General features: G+C 43.9%; 1 protein-coding gene across 4 annotated transcripts; it reads right to left on the reverse strand.

Moving 5' to 3' along the window:
- Window positions 1-5,374: 5,374 nt before the first annotated feature.
- Window positions 5,375-13,771, reverse strand: SIKE1 (suppressor of IKBKE 1). Of its 4 annotated transcripts, none has more exons than XM_069946327.1 (6): window positions 13,581-13,636; window positions 9,952-10,112; window positions 9,223-9,328; window positions 7,198-7,340; window positions 6,918-7,031; window positions 5,375-6,132 (listed from the first exon to the last, which is right to left on the reverse strand). In XM_069946327.1, the coding sequence occupies exons 1-6, from the start codon at window positions 13,609-13,611 to the stop codon at window positions 6,034-6,036; spliced, it is 654 nt and encodes a 217-aa protein (XP_069802428.1). In that variant the 5' UTR covers window positions 13,612-13,636; the 3' UTR covers window positions 5,375-6,033. The 4 variants fall into 4 exon arrangements, with proteins under 4 accessions (XP_069802428.1, XP_069802431.1, XP_069802430.1 ...); XM_069946330.1 differs by lacking the exon at window positions 13,581-13,636 and adding an exon at window positions 13,284-13,519; XM_069946329.1 differs by lacking the exon at window positions 13,581-13,636 and adding an exon at window positions 13,235-13,519.
- Window positions 13,772-18,239: the final 4,468 nt, after the last annotated feature.

Raw genomic sequence — 18,239 nt, forward strand, 5'->3', positions numbered from 1 at the left:
TCACCATGGAGACATCGGGACCCCGGACAGCGCCACGGGACATCGCGATCGCGAAAGTGACCCACGGCGCCGTCCGGGATCCACCGGGACCCGTTAGATGCCGCTGTCATGGTTTGACAGCAGCATTTAACGGGTTAAACTGCCCGGAGCGGAGAATCCTCCGCTCCGGGCAATTACAGGAGGGTGGTCACCTGTCCTGCAGTCGCCGGGTGGTAATTTATTCCGATGCGCCCACCGTTAAAAGGTGTACGCATCGGAATAAAGCCCATTAGTGACCTCCGTGAAAAGGCAGCATGGCGGTCACTAAGGGGTTAAAGCGTAACTGTCATGTTTTTTTTTATTGCAGAAATCAGTAGTATAAGCGATTTTAAGAAACTCTGTAATAGGTTTTATCAGCCAGAAAAGCCTCCGTCTGTACTCAAGAAGCAATCTCCCAGCCTCCCCCCCTGACTTCTTATCTGTGCATTATCAGGCAAACACGTCTTCATTACAGAGAAGCCAGTGAAGACAGGCTCTGCTCTCTCCATTGTAAGCCTATGAAGGGGGGAGGGGCCGAGGGAGATGAGGGAGCAGGAAGAGGTGACATGAAAGTCAGCTGTTTGTAGACTCTCTGGGCACCTAAAACGCTAAATTCAGGTGTCAGAAAGGTCAGTGCTTATCTATGAACTTACTGAGAGAAGATTGCAGGGTGTTGTGCTGTGCAGAAGTCCTCCGTGCTCAGTCACTCCTAACAACCCCTCCCCTCTCCATAGCCACATAATGGAGACAGAAATCCTGCTGCTTCTGCAGTGAGCGGGGAGGCTGAGAGATTGCTTTTTCAGTACAGAAGGAAACTCTTTTGGTTTATAAAACCTATTACAGAGTTTCTTAAAATTGCTTGAACTGTAGATATTTATTGTTTTCAGAAAAATGACCCTGAAATGACAGTTACGCTTTAACCTCTTAAGGACATATGACGTACCGGTACGTCATATGTCCGCACTTGCACTTCAAAGCTTTGAAGTGCCGCGATCCCGGGTGCCGCGAGTAGCCCGGGACCGCTGCTATTAGCGGGCACGGTCTGATCGCCGTGCCCGCTAATTAGCTAATCGGAGGCAGCTGTCAAAGTTGACAGCTGCCTCCGATTACCGGAGGCAACGTTTCCCCGGGGACTAGTGGGGGAGATCGCTCCTCCGGGACCTTGTCCCGGAGGAGCGATCTCCGTTACTGATGCTAGCCGGGGACGCGTCCAAGATGGCGCCGTCCTCGGCTCGGCACTCGTTCGTTTTCGGCTGCAGCAGCCGAAAGCAAACGAGTGCCGATCTCATGGATCTCTGCAGCATATCTATGCTGCAGAGATCTCAATGAGAGATCCAAGTGTATATACTAGAAGTCCCCCAGGGGGGCTTCTAGTATATGTGTAAAAAAAAAATAAATAAAGTGTTGTTAATAGTAAAAAGCCCCCTCCCCTAATAAAAGTCTGAATCACCCCCCTTTTCCCAGGTTTTAAATAAAAGTAAACAAATAAATAAATAAATAAATAAACATGTTTGGTATCGCCGCGTGCGTAATCGCCCGAACTATTAATTAATCACATTCCTGATCTCGTACGTTAAACGGCGTCAGCGCAAAAAAATCCCAAAGTGCAAAATTGCGCATTTTTGGTCGCATCAAATCCAGAAAAAATTTAATAAAAAGCGATCAAAAAGACGTATATGGGCAATCAAGGTACCGATAGAAAGATCACATCATGGCGCAAAAAATGACACCTCGCACAGCCCCATAGACCAAAGGATAAAAGCGCTATAAGCCTGGGAATGGAGCGATTTTAAGGAACGTATATTGGTTAACAACGGTTTGAATTTTTTACAGGCCATCAGATACAATATAAGTTATACATGTTATATATCGTTTTAATCGTAACAACTTGAGGAACATGCATAACAAGTCAGTTTTACCCCAGGGCGAATGGCGTAAAAACACATTTCCCCCAAATAAAAGAAATGCGTTTTTTTTTTCAATTTCACCACACTTTGAATTTTTTTTCTGGTTTCGCAGTGTACTTTATGCAAAAATTCAGCCTGTAATTGCAAAGTACAATTAGTGACGCAAAAAATAAGGGGTCATGTGGGTTTCTAGGTGGAAAAATGCAAGTGCTATGACCTTTTAAACACAAGGAGGAAAAACCGAAAACGTAAAAACGAAAATGGGCCACGTCCTTAAAGGGTTAAAGTCCAAAAATGAGTCCTAACAGATGTAAAAAAAAAAAAAAAAAGTTATAGAGGTCAGAATAGGGCAATAAAAAAACCTTTTTTTTAAGTAGTATAGGATGACAAAAACTAGTACTAACATATATAAAATGACTCTCCTCTGAGAAACAAAAGCAGATTAATAAACCCAGATCGATAGGTTAGTTTTATTGTACAGTGAATGACATAACTAATTCACCAAAATCGGCCATATGTTCTTTTTTTTTCACAAATAGATTTTTTTTGTTGTGTAGTATATTATTATGGTAAATTAGGAGTCTATATTACATAGTACAACTGTTTTTTTGGGTCAGTAAGGGAAACATCTGATCAGGTAAGAGCAATAATACCATCATATTTTTTTTATCATTGCTCTCCAAACTTTACAAGAAGTTTTTCTTGTCAGAGTGGGTTCCTTCTGTGAGTTGTAGCCATAGGTCTGTATCATCTGGCTGTATTAATTCTTCACATATTCTTTGCCTCTGCCACATGTCTGCTTTGCTCTTAAAACCCTTGTGTCTAGATCACTCTGTTGCAACACAATGCAACATCAATAAATGTCCCTTGATAAACGTATTCACAGAGGAAAAGAGAAAATATATAAGACAGCTAGCAAGAAAAAGAAATAAGCTAATTAGGTCTCCGTTCGCTAAGTCCAGTGTCACTCTTGGTAGATGATAGAGAAGGCATACAGCTGTATGTAATGCTATTCTGAAAGAGATTGTCCAGCCAGAACAATCCCTTTAAGCAATGCAGAGGGAGGGGGCAGTTGAAAACAATTACGTTTTCTTACCTTACTGGCGCCAACACTGCACTTTTTAATGCAAATCAGGTCATATATATATTATCCTGGTTAGTGGTTACCTAAAAGTGTCACTATCATTATAACTTTCAAAATCTAAATCAACAGCTTTTGAGAACTTGTGTATTAAATTTTCTAAAGGGGGTCATGTATTGTCTATCTTATATGCAACACTTATATCATCACCAGATAAACTAAGCTATATGGCACAATGGGAACGTGATCTATCAGTATCTTATTCCACCTGTAAATGGCAAGATATTGCTCAACATACGGCTAAGATTTCCATAAATGCAGCACTAGTAGAAGCGAACTATAAAGTACTCATGAGATGGTACCTGGTACCTGTACGTATAGCAAAGATGGTGCTGGACTACCCCTCTTATTCAGATGTTGTGGTGCAGAGGGAACAATGTACCATATATGGTGGAAATGTTCGAAAGTTAGAAGGTTTTGGCATAGGATCTTTAACATGTTATACTCATTGACCCAATGTAATGTACGGATGTCACCCGACTACGCTTTACTAAATGTGAAAATACCAGGACTGCCCAAGACCTCTCAAAGATTTGCTTCCTTTCTATTCCTAGCCGCTAAAATTGCTATAGCTACTTCTTGGAAAAAAGCAACGGTGCCAATGGATCTGGTTAAATCTAAGCTAAACTGGATAATGGTCAATGACCGACTCCATGCCATTCTTAATGATAAGGAAGAATTATTCCACAAGGTCTGGCAGCCCTGGATGTCATATTTGGATCCCACATCTACTGGAAACTAATCTCCTTAGGTGGAGGTAGTCACGAGGGTTACACACTCCCCCCCTTTTCCCCTTCCTCTCGTTTCTTTGTCTTGTGTTTGTTGGTGTGTGTGTATGCTTGATATATGTTCTGGGTTGAATCGAGATGTCTGATTCAGTTATGGGAAGGAAAAACATCCTCTTATTTTTTTCTTGGTCTTGAATCCCATTCAGACTTTATCGAGATTATTGGATACTAATTTTATCTCGGGGCATGAAATGATGTTATCTAATGATGATGATGATAATATTTTCTGCCCATTGTTCTTTGTTGGCCTACTGTTAGGCTAATTGTGTGTGCACTTATACAGAAAACTTAATAAAACTCTTTGAAAACCAAAATCTAAATCAACAATAAATGTGAAATAAAGTAAGTTTGCAATATACATTTTTTTTTTTAGTTATGGAAAAAAAACAAATTCATTTCCTTTGTTCTGACCCTTTTTTCAGAGTCTAAACACAGGAAGTCCAGAACTTCCAAAGACATCTGCGCCCTCACAGAGAGAAGGCAGTTGTGTGATTGATGGACACATTGAACTGTGACACTCTGCACTGGCCAGGACTTCATGTCTTTAGTCTACCCCCAACCAACCAACCAACACAATGCTTAAAAGGCTGCCCTCAGAAGAAGGCTTTAAAAATGCATCCGAGTGGGCAGACATTCATGCCTAAGTTTCTTTTTACTGCCAAAAAGAGGGGGCTTTAGCCTTTATCCACCCCAAAAAGGTTAATATTATGTGTGGTGGTAATAGTATTCTTGCATAGGCTTTAGGAGCCATTTATAGGACTGTATTGTAGTTAAATAGAGATATCAAGTTTGGAGTCACCTTATTGTAAGGTTTGCAGCATGGCATATGGACAGCTGCAATAGCATAGGCACTTTCTGAGATAGTTACCTCTTTATACAATGGTCCCTCAACATAGAATATTAAAAGGGTTGTCCGGCGAAAAAAAATTATTCACAGAATAACACACATTACAAAGTTATACAACTTTGTAATGTATGTTATGTCTGTGAATGGCCCCCTTCCCCGTGTCCCACCACCCCCACCCGTGTACCCGGAAGTGTGGTGCGCTATACATTACCTGTCGCGTGCCGACCACGGTCTCCGATCGTCAGACGTGGCCGCGTCATCAGCCGCGATTGGCTGAGCACAGTTATGCTCAGCCAATCGCGGCTGAGCTTCGGATGACACTGCAGAGGGTGGCCGGCACTCGGGAAGATCCGCCAAGCTCCCGAAGAAGACGTCACTGCTGACGATCGGAGACCGTGGACGACACGACATGCGGTGAGTATAATGCCCCACACTTCCGGGTCTAGCGTGGGTGGGGGGAAACACGGGGAAGGGGGCCATTCACAGACATAACATACATTACAAAGTTGTATAACTTTGTAATGTGTGTTATTCTGTGAATAATTTTTTTTCGCCGGACAACCCCTTTAAATGGGGTATATATATATATATATATATATATATATATATATATATTTTTTTTTTTTTTTTTTTTTCTTTACATTTTCAATCGATAAAGACCAAAACCAATACATACAGGTACATAGCGGTTACAGTAACTATGTCCTCATGTATAGTAACCCCTATAGTAACATAGTAAACAAGGTTGAAAGAAGACAAGAAGACAAGAGTCCATCAGGTTTAACCTAGGGAAAACCTACTGTGTTAATCCAGGGGAAGGCAAAAACCCCTATGAGGCAGTGACAACTGCCCCATCACAGGGAGAAAATTCCTTCCCGACTCCAATGGCGATCAGAATAATCCCTGGATTAAAGTATCACTGGAAATCTAAGCATAAAAAAATCATATAGCATTAAAAACTAAAGAGAATGTGCTTATAAATATGATTAAACAATTGGAGGCCTATTTTTTTTTATTTATTTATACCTATACTTATTTCTCTGTGTATAGTTAAATAAAACATCTATTTTTATCATTGTCACTGTGCTGTATCTCCGCAACGTTTCTATGCAGGAATTGTGGGCTTTACTACAAGTTCACATAAATAAGCATTTTTCTTCATCTTCTCAAGTTGACACACTCCGCAGTTCAGAACATATTCACTTTTAAGGCAGTGAAACACTCATATCAGTGCTAGCTTGCGTATGTGTAAGACAGAAAAAACATCCTTCTTATCAATGTTGAAGGTCCAACCAAACATAAGATGATTGTCTTGCAATCTGAAAGACGTTGCTAGGATTTCTCTAATGAATTCCACTCCGATTCATTATTACTGGAATGTAAGAACTCCTTGCTCACCGACAGAATTGCCCGAAGCTCCTTGTTTTCCAGCTGACAACATATTTGGGGGAAGAAAAAAAAAAAAGACAGCAAGTTATAAAACATGATATTTCTAACCAGAGCAATATAAACACAGAAAAGTTATTACACTAAACATACCCCACATATCTAATTACTTTAAATGGTTACTGACATTTCAAACAATACAGAATGCAAATGAGAGAAAATGGGCGGTATCTGCAATCTGTAAGCCTGTCCCTAAAAGGTAAATCAAGGCTTCGTTCTCACCTCTAAAAACACATATGGAGCATCTATAGTTCTTTACTTAAAGTCATTCCACAGCACAGAATCAACCTGTTTTGTTGAGTGTACTTTCATCAGCAATATGTAAGGGCTTAGCAGTAAATGCTGCATTGCGACTGGTCAGACACCTAAGGGAAGCAACTGTGTGCATACTACTACCGGGCACCTTTTCGGCAGGTCCCACATCACGGCGCTCCGGTGCCCGGTTGCCCCCCCCCCCCGTGCGTTGGAGTACCCCTTTAACACAACCATGCTGCAGATGCCACTTGAAGTTCCGCCTGTCCCATTGATTCAATGTGATTTCTCAAGCGCTGCCATTTTTGCATAGTGTGAACCTAGCCTAAAAAAGGCAAAGTTACAGGACTCTGCACTAGACCTGGTTGTTGGGGACACAATTCAGAGAAACAGGCCTCAGCCTCCCTTCACTCTAGGGATTATAGTGGGTCCCAACAATATTGAACTCATATCCTTGTTAATAGTCATAATTTTACTTGAGTAAAAAAAAAAAAACTAACAGGCTGACCATTTCTTACCTCAAGCTGGGCAAGTCTCTCCTGAACATTATAGGCCTGCTCTTCATCTACTTGAATGGCTTTTCTCATCACTTCCCCCATGGCACATATTCTATCAATATAACTCTCTATTTCCTATAACAAAAGCATAAGTTGACAATTGTAATACATTCAAACACACATCATAGTCAACAATTTACAAGCATGTGCAAAAGAGAATAAAAGTCACAAGCATGTAAAAACTTTACATTTTATAGTGTAAGTAATAGGTGGACTTGAAGGTTATGAATGTAGAACTTACAGCAGCGTAGTCTTCATGAGCTCCCAGCACTGGCTCTGTTGGTACAGGTTTCTTATTCGCTATCAGCTGCAGCATTTGCCTCCTGTATTTGCTCATTATCAGTTCTAGTGCATACTGATGTTCCTCCAAAGACAACCACAGCTCTGAGAAAGATGTAAGGTAAGGAGACATAAACAGACTGGAACATATTACTGCCTGTAATACACACTGCACAGTTCCCACATTATGCATTTTCTTTCAGGTCTGCTCATGGCTGAATATATTAGAGACAATATATTTGGAGTACAGAGATCAGACCCACAACATGTAACCAATTCTGCAAAAAAACATATGTAACATTAAGGATAGGAAGGATGACTCATTTCTGTAAAAAAAAGGGGACGACAAGGGCTGCTAGTGATGTCCGTGCAACCATTGTATTAGAAGAAAAAAAAACACCCTACATACCTGTCCACGCTCCCCGACTTCCTGCTAGCTTCGGCTCGCTTCTGGAACTGTGTGAAGTCACAGGCCACTTAGCCAATCACCAGGACAGTGCTGTGGTGCTGTGCTGGTGATTGGTTGAGCAGTAGTGTCACTTCAGTGTCAGGAGCAGGCCGAAGCTAGCAGGACACCAGGGAGTGTGGACAGGTATGTAGAAGGCAATTTATTTATTTTTTAAAGCCACCAGCAGTCTGATGTGCATGGTAATAGGGCCCTTAGGGTCCATTTAAACAGAAAGATTATCTGACAGATTATCTGCCAAAGATTTGAAGCTTAAACCAAAAACGGACTATAAACAGAGATCATGTCATAAAGGCAAGCCTGAGATTTCTCTTCTTTTCAAATCCATTTCTGGCTTTGGCTTCAAATCTTTGACAGATTATCTGTCAGATAATCTTTCTGTGTAAATGGACCCAGTTAGTTACAGTTACATTGATGCCAAGTATGTATAGCTTTTTTGTTTTATTACTACCCCTGGGGGGAGGGAAGGGGAAGAAAGTTAATGAGGGGAAAAAAAAATTCTTTAGGTCATTCACTATGGGGTTTGAGTTAATTTATGTGGGTTGCATGACGTTGGCAATACCATATATGTATGTTCATTTCTTATTCTACACTTTTGCTAAATAAAATATTTTTTATTTATATTCCATCCAGGATTACACAGAACAACTACCATACCTGTCCTCAGTTGTGTGTGATGTTATAATTCAGCTCTATTCACTTCAATGGAACAGAGTTACAAAACAGCACCCAAACTGAGGACAAGAGCAGTGCCGTTTCTGGAAGGAAGCAACCATGTTTCTAAAAAAAATTTTTATAATCCCTTTAACTCTAAGGGCCCTATTCCACCGGACGATTAGCGTTTGCATAATCGTTAACGATTGCTATTGCGAAAGACCTGAAAACGTTCACTCATTTCCATGGAACGATAATCGGTACTTATGATCGTATTTGCAATCGTTTTTTCTTCGCTATTGCGTTTGTATCTACTGCGAGCAACATCTTATTCAATGTAAACGATTTGCAAACGTTTTGCAAACTAGCAACGATAAAAATAGGTCCAGGTCTTATAAAGCGATCAACGAGTATGTTTACACACACTGAAGTAGTTCTGCAGTATGCAGTACTATACTGAAACTGCAATGTGTGAAGACAGCCTTCGGGACCCAATGTAATCAGTATACTTAATATAGTAAAGCCTAATTGCCTTTCAGTAAAAAGCTTAAAAGCAAACTATTATCCTGAGCCTGTGACACTAACAGGCATAGAGACAATCAAGGCATAAGGGCCTTTGTTAGGACCCCAGCTGCCATGGTAACCCATACTGTACACTGAACCATTTCACTATAAAGTGGCTAACCCCTTTAAATTAAAGATACTAAAAAAAATGTAAAAAATATATACAAAAAACAGCTTAAAAGTCTTATCCTCCAAAAAAAAAAAAATTTTTTTTTACAAAAATCCTTTTGAAACGTCACAAAAATAATACACATTACAGTTTTATCCCTCAATAATCACAATTGCGAATAAGTGGATGCTCACCTTTATTTTCTTGCTGGAGATCTCTGATCTGAGTGTTTTCTTGACATAGAAGCACATGTGGTTTGTACTTTGATGTGTCCTTTATTTCTGCCAAATCTTCTTGGTACTGAAAAAGAATTGAGGATATACTTACCAAATGGTAAACCTCACATTTTACATGCAGGGTTCCCCCATACTAGCGACCTGTGTGTAAGCCCCACCAGTGGGAACTCCAGCTATCTAACATTAATCCTTTATTCTGTGGACAGGACTTTTGTAAGGGAATACTAGTGGCTGCAATATCCTTTTAACAGGGAACCAATCTGCCCAATTGGGCTGATATGGTTCCCTGGAGCACTGTATACAGCTCCTAAGCAGCCCGTGGCATGTACCGGCCGTGGCTGCAGCAGAAGCTGTATACCGGAGAAAGAGAGGTTTTATTACCGGGGCGCACGGCAGGCAGGGGTAGTAATTTGGCCCGCTCCCCACCCGTGTCTAGCCACCACTCTCTGCCTGCCAGCAGTGATGTTTGAAAGGCAGAGAGGCCAGTAACGGGTCTCTCTGCCTGTCAATCACCACCACCGAGCACACTGGAGGTGATAAAACCTCATTTTCTTCGGTACACAGCTTCTGCTGCAGCCATGGCCGGTATGTGCCGCGGTCTGCTCAGGAGCTGTATACAGTGCTCCAGGGAACCATATTAGCTCAATTGGGCTGATTGGTTCTCTTTTAAGCAGGGAAAGCACCTACCTTATCTGGCAGAGTATTTCCAACCTCCTTCATGGATTCGACATGCTTGTGTAGAGAGCTGGACTGTTCAATTAGGGATTCTGCAGCGTTGTCGTGATCCTTCAGTCTCTCTAACAAAGTCTTGGCGTCCTGTAAGATCTTGTCTATGGTACACGTCATGGCTGTAATTTACAGACAAGACAGGTTATACTTTGGAACTAAAGACTTTGCATGTATGAGGTAAAATATTTATTTTAGTTTTAAAACTAAGAGATTTATTGAAAATACAAAGACTACAATACAACGGCACCGAGCCTAATATTAAGAAATCGGCATATCAAAGCATACATAAAGATGCATTCAGAACATAGTACGAAACATTGCAACATTGCAACATGCATCATAAAAATCTAAGTGTCACTGTCACCATAAAAAAAAAAAAAAAAAAAAAAAAAAAAAAAAGAAAAAAAAAAAAAAAAAGAAAAAAAAAAACTTTTGACATGTCAGACATTAAAAGTTTTGATCAGTCTGGGTCTGAGTGTTCAGACCTGTACAGATCGTGAGAACGTGGCAGCAAAAGACCCCACTAAGCGCAGTCCTCTCCCTGCTCTGTGGCATGTGATTAGTTGGGTTCCGACTCAGTCAATGTAAGTCTAATGGTGCGTTTACACGTAACGATAATTGGCCCGATCGTACGATTAACGATGTCGGAGTAACTTTTTTTTTTTTTTTCATAACGAGCAGCGTTTAGACGGTACGATATATCGTACGGAAAATTCGTTTTGCGAACGCTTAAGCCTCTCAAACATTGGTTAAATCGGCGAATGACTGTTCACACGGAACCGTTTGCGAATTTTTTGCGAACGACGATTTGATAACATGTTGAAAGATCAAAATGCGCGATGTATCATTCGTCGTATGATCGTTCGCTGCGTTTACACGTAACGATTATCGTACGAATTTGCGCGATAACGATCGAATTCGAACGATAATCGTACGTGTAAACGCAGCGAACGATCATACGACGAATGATACATCGCGCATTTTGATCTTTCAACATGTTATCAAATCGTCGTTCGCAAAAAATTCGCAAACATGTTGAAAGATCAAAATGCGCGATGTATCATTCGTCGTATGATCGTTCGCTGCGTTTATACGTACGATTATCGTTCGAATTCTATCGTTATCGCGCAAATTCGTACGATAATCGTTACGTGTAAACGCACCATAAGGAACCTGACTGAATGTAAGTCTATGAAGCCTGATTTTGCTGACAGAGCAGGGAGAGGAACTCGGTCCTCAACCAAATCGTTCTCCGGATCAGAACGGGTCTAATCACACAGACCCAGACACATCAAAACTTCTGGCATGTCTCTGACACTTTAGGAGAAAAGAAGCAAAAATATTTCTCTATGGCAGGGCTTCCCCTCACACCTGGCTATCCACATGGATGCACACACACACACACACACACACACACACACACACACACATTCTACCACACAGTACCTAATACTGCCACAGTAGCAGTGCCACACAAACACCACAGTGCAGCACTAAAAACTTCTCTACAAGCAATAAACCAAAACCACAGTGCAACAATAAGTACTGCTCCACTTATAGTAAACTAAAGGTCCTTTTTGGGCGAACCAGGTTTAGCAACATTAGTGGAACCCTCTGAGTTTGATTCCCCTGGCAGCATGAAGCTGTGATAGGGCTGCCAGGAATCTAGCTGTGTCCATGTTTTCCAGGACTCCCTCGGGAATCATCCAACTTATGCAGCCACAGGGAATCAAACGCAGAGTGTTCGGGTTCAGCTAATGTTGACATTTTGACAGATTCGCTCAACATTAGTCCTTTGAGTCCTAACAATCTTCGGCCTGCCGCTGTCAAAACCAAATACAGAAAAGCAATAGTGGCCTTCATTTTCACTGAACAAGCTGCGGATCACTTCATTGTTCATGCAATACAAATGATGCGGTCAGCTAAAGATCTGGCATTTTCAACTGATGGCTGTCACTATTATGCTGCGTTTACGCTGAGCGACAATTCGCCCAATCGATCGTTTAACGATTTTGAAGCAACGATTTGGTTTTTATAATGATCAGCGTTTAGACGAATAAATCGTTAGAAAGTCTGTAAGAAAAATTGTTATTGCGATCGTTTTTTAAATCGCTTAAGCCTATCTTTCACATAGGGTGAATCTTTGAGACTGTTTACACGAAGCGATCTGCAAATTTTTAGCGGACGATTTGAAAACATGTTGAAAGATCAAAATTAACGATTTCTGGCTCGTTGCTTTATCGTTTGCTGTGTATACACGGAACGATTATCGCTCAAATGCGATCGTTATTGCGAAAATTCGAACGATAATCGTTCCGTGTAAACGCAGCATTACACAGGCCAATTATCAGCCAAAGGAGCCTTTCTAACATTCCTTGCTGATTATAGGTCCCTGTAATGCTACGTTTACACGGAGCAATAATTCACCCAAAAGACCGTTTAACGATTTTGAAGCAAAGATTTGGGTTTTATAACGATCAGCGTTTAGGGCCCTATTCCACCGGACGAGCAACTATGTAAACGTTTACTGGACCTATTCCACGGCCCCGATGATCGTGAAACATGGGCTGCAGGGACATTGTTACCGATGTCCTTGCAGCGCTGGTTTCATTCATTACCTGTCCGAGCGCAGGTCTTCTTCACCCAGTCCCACGCCACAGCATCGGCTTCTGAGCGGGACTGTCTGAACTGACAGACCGCTCAGCCAATCACTGGCCGTGGCGCTTCCGATTGGCTGAGCGCCCGGACAGGTAATGTATGGTTCTGCTGAAATCGTCGGTTGCCGCCGCGCACCGCTATTTAACCGTAGCGATGGGCTGGTGGCGAACAACGATTTTAAGTCTGAACCTAAATGAACGATCAGCCGATGACACGATCATCGGCTGATCGTTCTCTCTATACCACAGAGCGAAAATCGGCCCGATTATCGCTCCTGTGGAAGAGGGCCCTTAGACGAATAAATCATTAGAAAATTCGTAAGAAAAATCGTTATTTTGATCGTTTTTAAGATCACTTACGCCCATCTTTTAAATACACCAAGCGATCTGCGAATTTTCAGTGAACATTTTCAAAACATGTTAAAAGATCAAAATGAAACATTTCTCGCTCGTCGTTTGATGTGTTTACACTGAACGATTATCGCTCAAATGCGACCGTTTATGCGAAAATTCGAACAATAATCATTCCGTGTAAACGCAGCATAAAAGGGCCCTGTACACTGCAGCAATAAATACTGCTCCACCTGTAGTAGGACTGCGCAGCAACCCATCATGCTCCACCTGTTCCCCAACCTGTGGCTCTTCAACTGTTGCACAACCACAACTCCCATCATGCTGGCAGATCACGTGGTAACAGCTGGAGAGTACTGGTCATCAGGGGCGCTGTCCACTATAGGGACACTACTATGTCCCCGGCCTCCACCTCACACAACACAGACTGAGGCGAACAGGAAAACAGCTGGAACCCCAGAAAGCCCAGGCTTATCGGCTTCATGTCATCCTCATAACCGAGGCCAGGCACCGCTGACAGAGTAGGACATGACAGAGCGGCTCTCCTCACACGGAGCGCTACGTGACGGCAACACTCACCGCTTCTACCCACGTCCCGCACCCCGCCCATACCAAACCGAGGCTACACCACTCATTTCCCGCCCCAAAATCCAGTCAATAGAGCAAAATTACCTCACAGCGCTGCCATAAGCAGTACGGCACATTACGTAGGGGCAAGACACAGGCTTCTCGCGATAACTTGTAAAAGGGAAAAGAGCGCATGCGCAGTCCCAAAGAGAGAATGCGGCGCAGTGGCCTCACGCATGCGTAGTGGGCACCGTGCTGCGGCGCGTTTGCGTGAGGTAATTTTATTGGCCCAAGCACAATGTTTTTCTACCCTTGTCCTGACACAACCCACATGGAGGCACTGGGCGACCTGGGCACGAGTGTGAGCTTTATTGTGGCCTGTCGTCTTATTGAATTAGCCAGAAAACCATTAGTTATCCACTTTCAGACTGATGGAAAAGACACCAGGCGGAATCTTCGTGCTTTCTTCAAGGGGTTGTCCAGGATTTGAAAAACATACTTGTTTTCTGTGGGGAAAAAAAACAAACCAGTGCCACACCTGTCATTCATTTCAGTGGAGCTGAGTGTGGTGCTACAGAAATCAGCTGTGTTGTTCTAATCCTGGACAAACCCTTTAATTCATGTCATGTGATAACTGCCAGCTATTGTTTAAAGGTGCGTTTACACTTAACGATTATCGTGTGAATTTGCGCGATAACGATCGAATTCAAACGATAATCAAATTTTTAGCGAACGACCAACGACGATTTGAGAACATGTTGAAAGATCAAAATGAACTATTCCTTGCTCATCGCTTGATCATTCGCTGTGTGTACACGAGCCGATTATCGCTCAAATGCAATCGTTATTGCGAAAATTCGAACAATAATCGTTCCGTGTAAACGCAGCATAAACCAAATCTCGTCAATAAGTGGAAACAATCCTTGGATTCTTGTTCTCTGGAGCAGCAGTCCAGTCTATGTGTACAGCTGAAATGTATAGTTTTGAGGGCAAAGATTCTGTATATTTGTAGTCTATTCATTACATTGCCGCTCACTCTGGGCTTAGGAGTCAAGTGGGCGGTCTTATTAGAGATTGCCAGCTCTCTCTGTGTACACACCTATATAGGGAAGGCTGTCAATCATTGATAAAGGCAGCCCACTAGACTTCTAAACCTGAAACCTTTTACTCCTTCATGACAAAGCCCAATATGGTTCAAAATTTATATTTTTGTATTTTAACTTTTTGTTTCTCGCCTTCTAAGAACTATAGCGCTTTTATTTCTCCATCTACAGGGCCATGTGAGGTCTTGTTTTTTTCAGGAACAAGTGTACTTTGTAATGGCACCTTATCATCTACTATAAAATGTATGACGGAAACCAAAAAATATTGTTTATGGGGTGAAATTGAAGAAAAAAATGGAATTTTGTAACGTTTGTGGGGTTCCTGTGTCTATGTAATGCACTTTATGGTAAAACTGACAAGTATCTTTATTCTATACAGTAGTCTGAACAACGATATGTCATGTTTACATAGCTTGCCTAATGTTTTAACCCTTATGCGACCCGTACGTCCAGGGCCGCCTCCATGTGTTCAGAGCAGGGCCACGTGGCGGCCGCGCTCTGAACCACCGCGGTCCCGGGACCGCGGCTATTAGCGGGCACGGTCCGATCACCGTGCCCGCTAATAAAGTAATTGGATGCAGCTGTCAAAGTTGACAGCTGCATCCGATTACTTGAATGCAGCCATCCCTGGTGTCTAGTGGGGTGGATCGCTCCTCCGTGACGTTGTCCCGGAGGAGAGATCCACACATCTTACGCCGTAATGGCGCTGATCCCGGCTCGGCATTCGGTTGCTTCCGGCTGCAGCAGCCGGAAGCAATCAATGTGCCGATCTCATCGCTCTATGCTGCATATCTATGCAGCATAGATCTCAATGAGAGATCAGTGCACTTATACTAGAAATCCTCCATGGGGACTTCTAGTATAAGTGTAAAAGAAAAAAAAAGTGTTATTGTCAATAAAAAGCTCCCTCCCCTAATAAAAGTCAGAATCACCCCCCTTTTCCCATGTTATAAACATAAATAAATAAACATGTTTGGTATCGCCGCGTGTGTAATCGCCCAAACCATTAATCACACTACTGATCTCGTACGGTAAACGGCGTAAGTGCAAAAAAATCCCAAAGCGCAAAATTGCGCATTTTTGGTTGCATCAAATCCAGAAAATTTGTAATAAAAAGCGATCAAAAAGTCGTATATGCGCGATCAAGTTACCGATAGAAAGAACACTTCATGGCGCAAAAAATAACACCTCACACAGCCCCATAGACCAAAGACCATAGACCAAAAGCGCTATAAGCCTGGGAATGGAGCGATTTGAACCCCTTAGCGACCCATGATGTATCTGATACGTCATGGTGCCGCGAGGGGTGTTCAGAGCGGGGTCCCAGCGAACGGCGCTGATCCCGGCTGACATGTGCAGCCGGGCAGTGCCTCTATTAGCCGGCGCGGGTCCCGTTGCCGCGCCGGCTAATTAAAGGGAACCTGTCACCCCCCGTGCCGGGGTGACAGGCTCCCGACCCCCCGTTAGAGCCCCATATACTTACCTAATCCCGCCGGGTCCCGCTTCTGGAGGTGGTCGGGTGACGGAGATCTCAGCAGCTGCAGCCCGGCGCGTGCTGAGAGATGAGTCCAACACCCATAGAGAATGACAGGAGAGTCCAGCGCTCCGTCATTCTCTATGAGCGTTGGACTCATCTCTCAGCGCGCGCGCCGGGCTGCAGCGGCTGAGATCTCCGTCACCCGACCACCTCCAGAAGCGGGACCCGGCGGGATTAGGTAAGTATATGGGGCTCTAACGGGGGGTCGGGAGCCTGTCACCCCGGCACGGGGGGTGACAGGTTCCCTTTAAGCCTCTAAGTGCAGCTGTCAAACCTGACAGCTGCACTTAGAGGCTTCAGACCTCACGTCCCTGGTGTCTAGTGGGACGGATCTCCCCCCTGCGATGCGATCGCAGGGGGGAGATCCGTTCTCCTGCCCGTGCCGGGCCTCAGTGTCGGAATGACGCTGATCCTGACTCGGCAATAGATTGCTATGGCCTGCAGCAGGCCATAGCAATCTATGACCAATCTCATCGATCTTTGCTGTGTATATACACAGCATTGATCTCTATGAGAGATCAGTGCTGTGTATATACAAGTCCCCCAGGGGGGCTTCTAGTTTATGTAAAAAAAAAAGTAAAAATGTGTTTTAATTAATAAAAAATGCCCTCCCCTATTAAAAGTCCAAATCACCCCCCTTTTCCCATTTTATAAATATAAATAAATAAATAAACAAATAAACAAACATGTTTGGTATCGTCGCGCGCGTAATTGCCCGAACTATTAATTAATCACATTACTGATCTCGCACGGTAAACAGCGTAAGCGCAAAAAAATTCCAAAGTGCAAAATTGCGCATTTTTGGTCGCATCAAATCCAGAAAAATGTAATAAAAAGTCGTATATGTGAATATTTGCAAAGTACAATTGGTTTAGCAAAAAATAAGCGCTCATATACGTCTCTAAGTGAAAAAATGCAAGTGCTATGGCCTTTTACACATAAAGTGGAAAAAGCAAACGTGCAAAAACGAAAATTGGCTTTGACCTTAACGGGTTAAGGATAATATATATCTTAACAATGGTTTGAAATTTTTACAGGCATTTGCAGTAGTAAATCCAGGGCATTGATCACTGCCACTGCTATCAGGGCTGGCCTTTGGGTTGTGCGACCTGTGCGCTTGCACAGGGCACCTTACTCCCGGCCAGCTAGGGGGCGCTCTGGCAGACAGAGCGCTGCACTGCACATCTAACTTAAGGTGCGTTTACACGAAACGATAATTGGCCCGATCGTACGATTAACGATGTCGGAGTAATGATTTTTTTTTTCATAACGATCAGCGTTTAGACGGTACGATATATCGTACGGAAAAATCGTTTTGCGATCGCGCGCCCGCAGCCCGGCCCCCTGCTCGCAGCCCAGCCCCCCGCTCATCCGCAGCCCCCTGCGCCGGCTCGATCGCCACCCCCGCCGCCGCTCTGATCGCCACCCCCGCCGGCGCTCCGGTCGCCACCCCCCCCCCCCCCCGACGCCGCCACCGCTCTGATCGCCCCCTTGCTGCCGCCGCTCCGATTGCCACCCCCCCTCCCCCGCCGCCGCTGCTCCAATCGCCCCCGCCGTCCGCGGTCATACGTTACCTGCTCCACGCAGCAGGTCTTCAGACATCCCCCGGCTCCGCTCTTCAGTGCACTGATTGGCTGAAGAGGGGAGCCGGGAATTTCAAATGGCTCCTCTTCAGCCAATCAGTGCTGAAGAGGAGCACTGATTTGCTGAAGAGGAGGTGTTTGAAATTCCCGGCTCCCCTCTTCAGCCAATCAGTGCACTGAAGAGCGGAGCCGGGGATGTCTGAAGACCTGCTGCGCGGAGCAGGTAACGTATGACCGTGGGCCGACGGGGGCGATCGGAGCGGCGGCGGTGGGTGGCGATCGAGCCGACGCAGGGGGCTGCGGATGAGCGGGCGGCCGGACGATCGCCACCCGCCGCCGCCGCTCCGATCGCCCCCGTCGGCCCACGGTCATACGTTACCTGCTCCGCACAGCAGGTCTTCAGACATCCCCGGCTCCGCTCTTCAGTGCACTGATTGGCTGAAGAGGG

Source organism: Dendropsophus ebraccatus, chromosome 11 (assembly GCF_027789765.1).
Source record: "Dendropsophus ebraccatus isolate aDenEbr1 chromosome 11, aDenEbr1.pat, whole genome shotgun sequence".
Classification (NCBI taxonomy): domain Eukaryota; kingdom Metazoa; phylum Chordata; class Amphibia; order Anura; family Hylidae; genus Dendropsophus; species Dendropsophus ebraccatus.

Bases quoted from the DNA above. Each gene is read 5' to 3' on its own strand.
- SIKE1 (XM_069946327.1), bottom strand. From the start codon at position 13,611: ATGGGCGGGGTGCGGGACGTGGGTAGAAGCG. The intron at 10,113-13,580 runs GTGAGTGTTGCC...TGTAAATTACAG, and splicing joins GCGGGACGTGGGTAGAAGCG to CCATGACGTGTACCATAGAC. The intron at 6,133-6,917 runs GTAAGAAATGGT...ATATGTTGTCAG, and splicing joins AGAGACTTGCCCAGCTTGAG to CTGGAAAACAAGGAGCTTCG.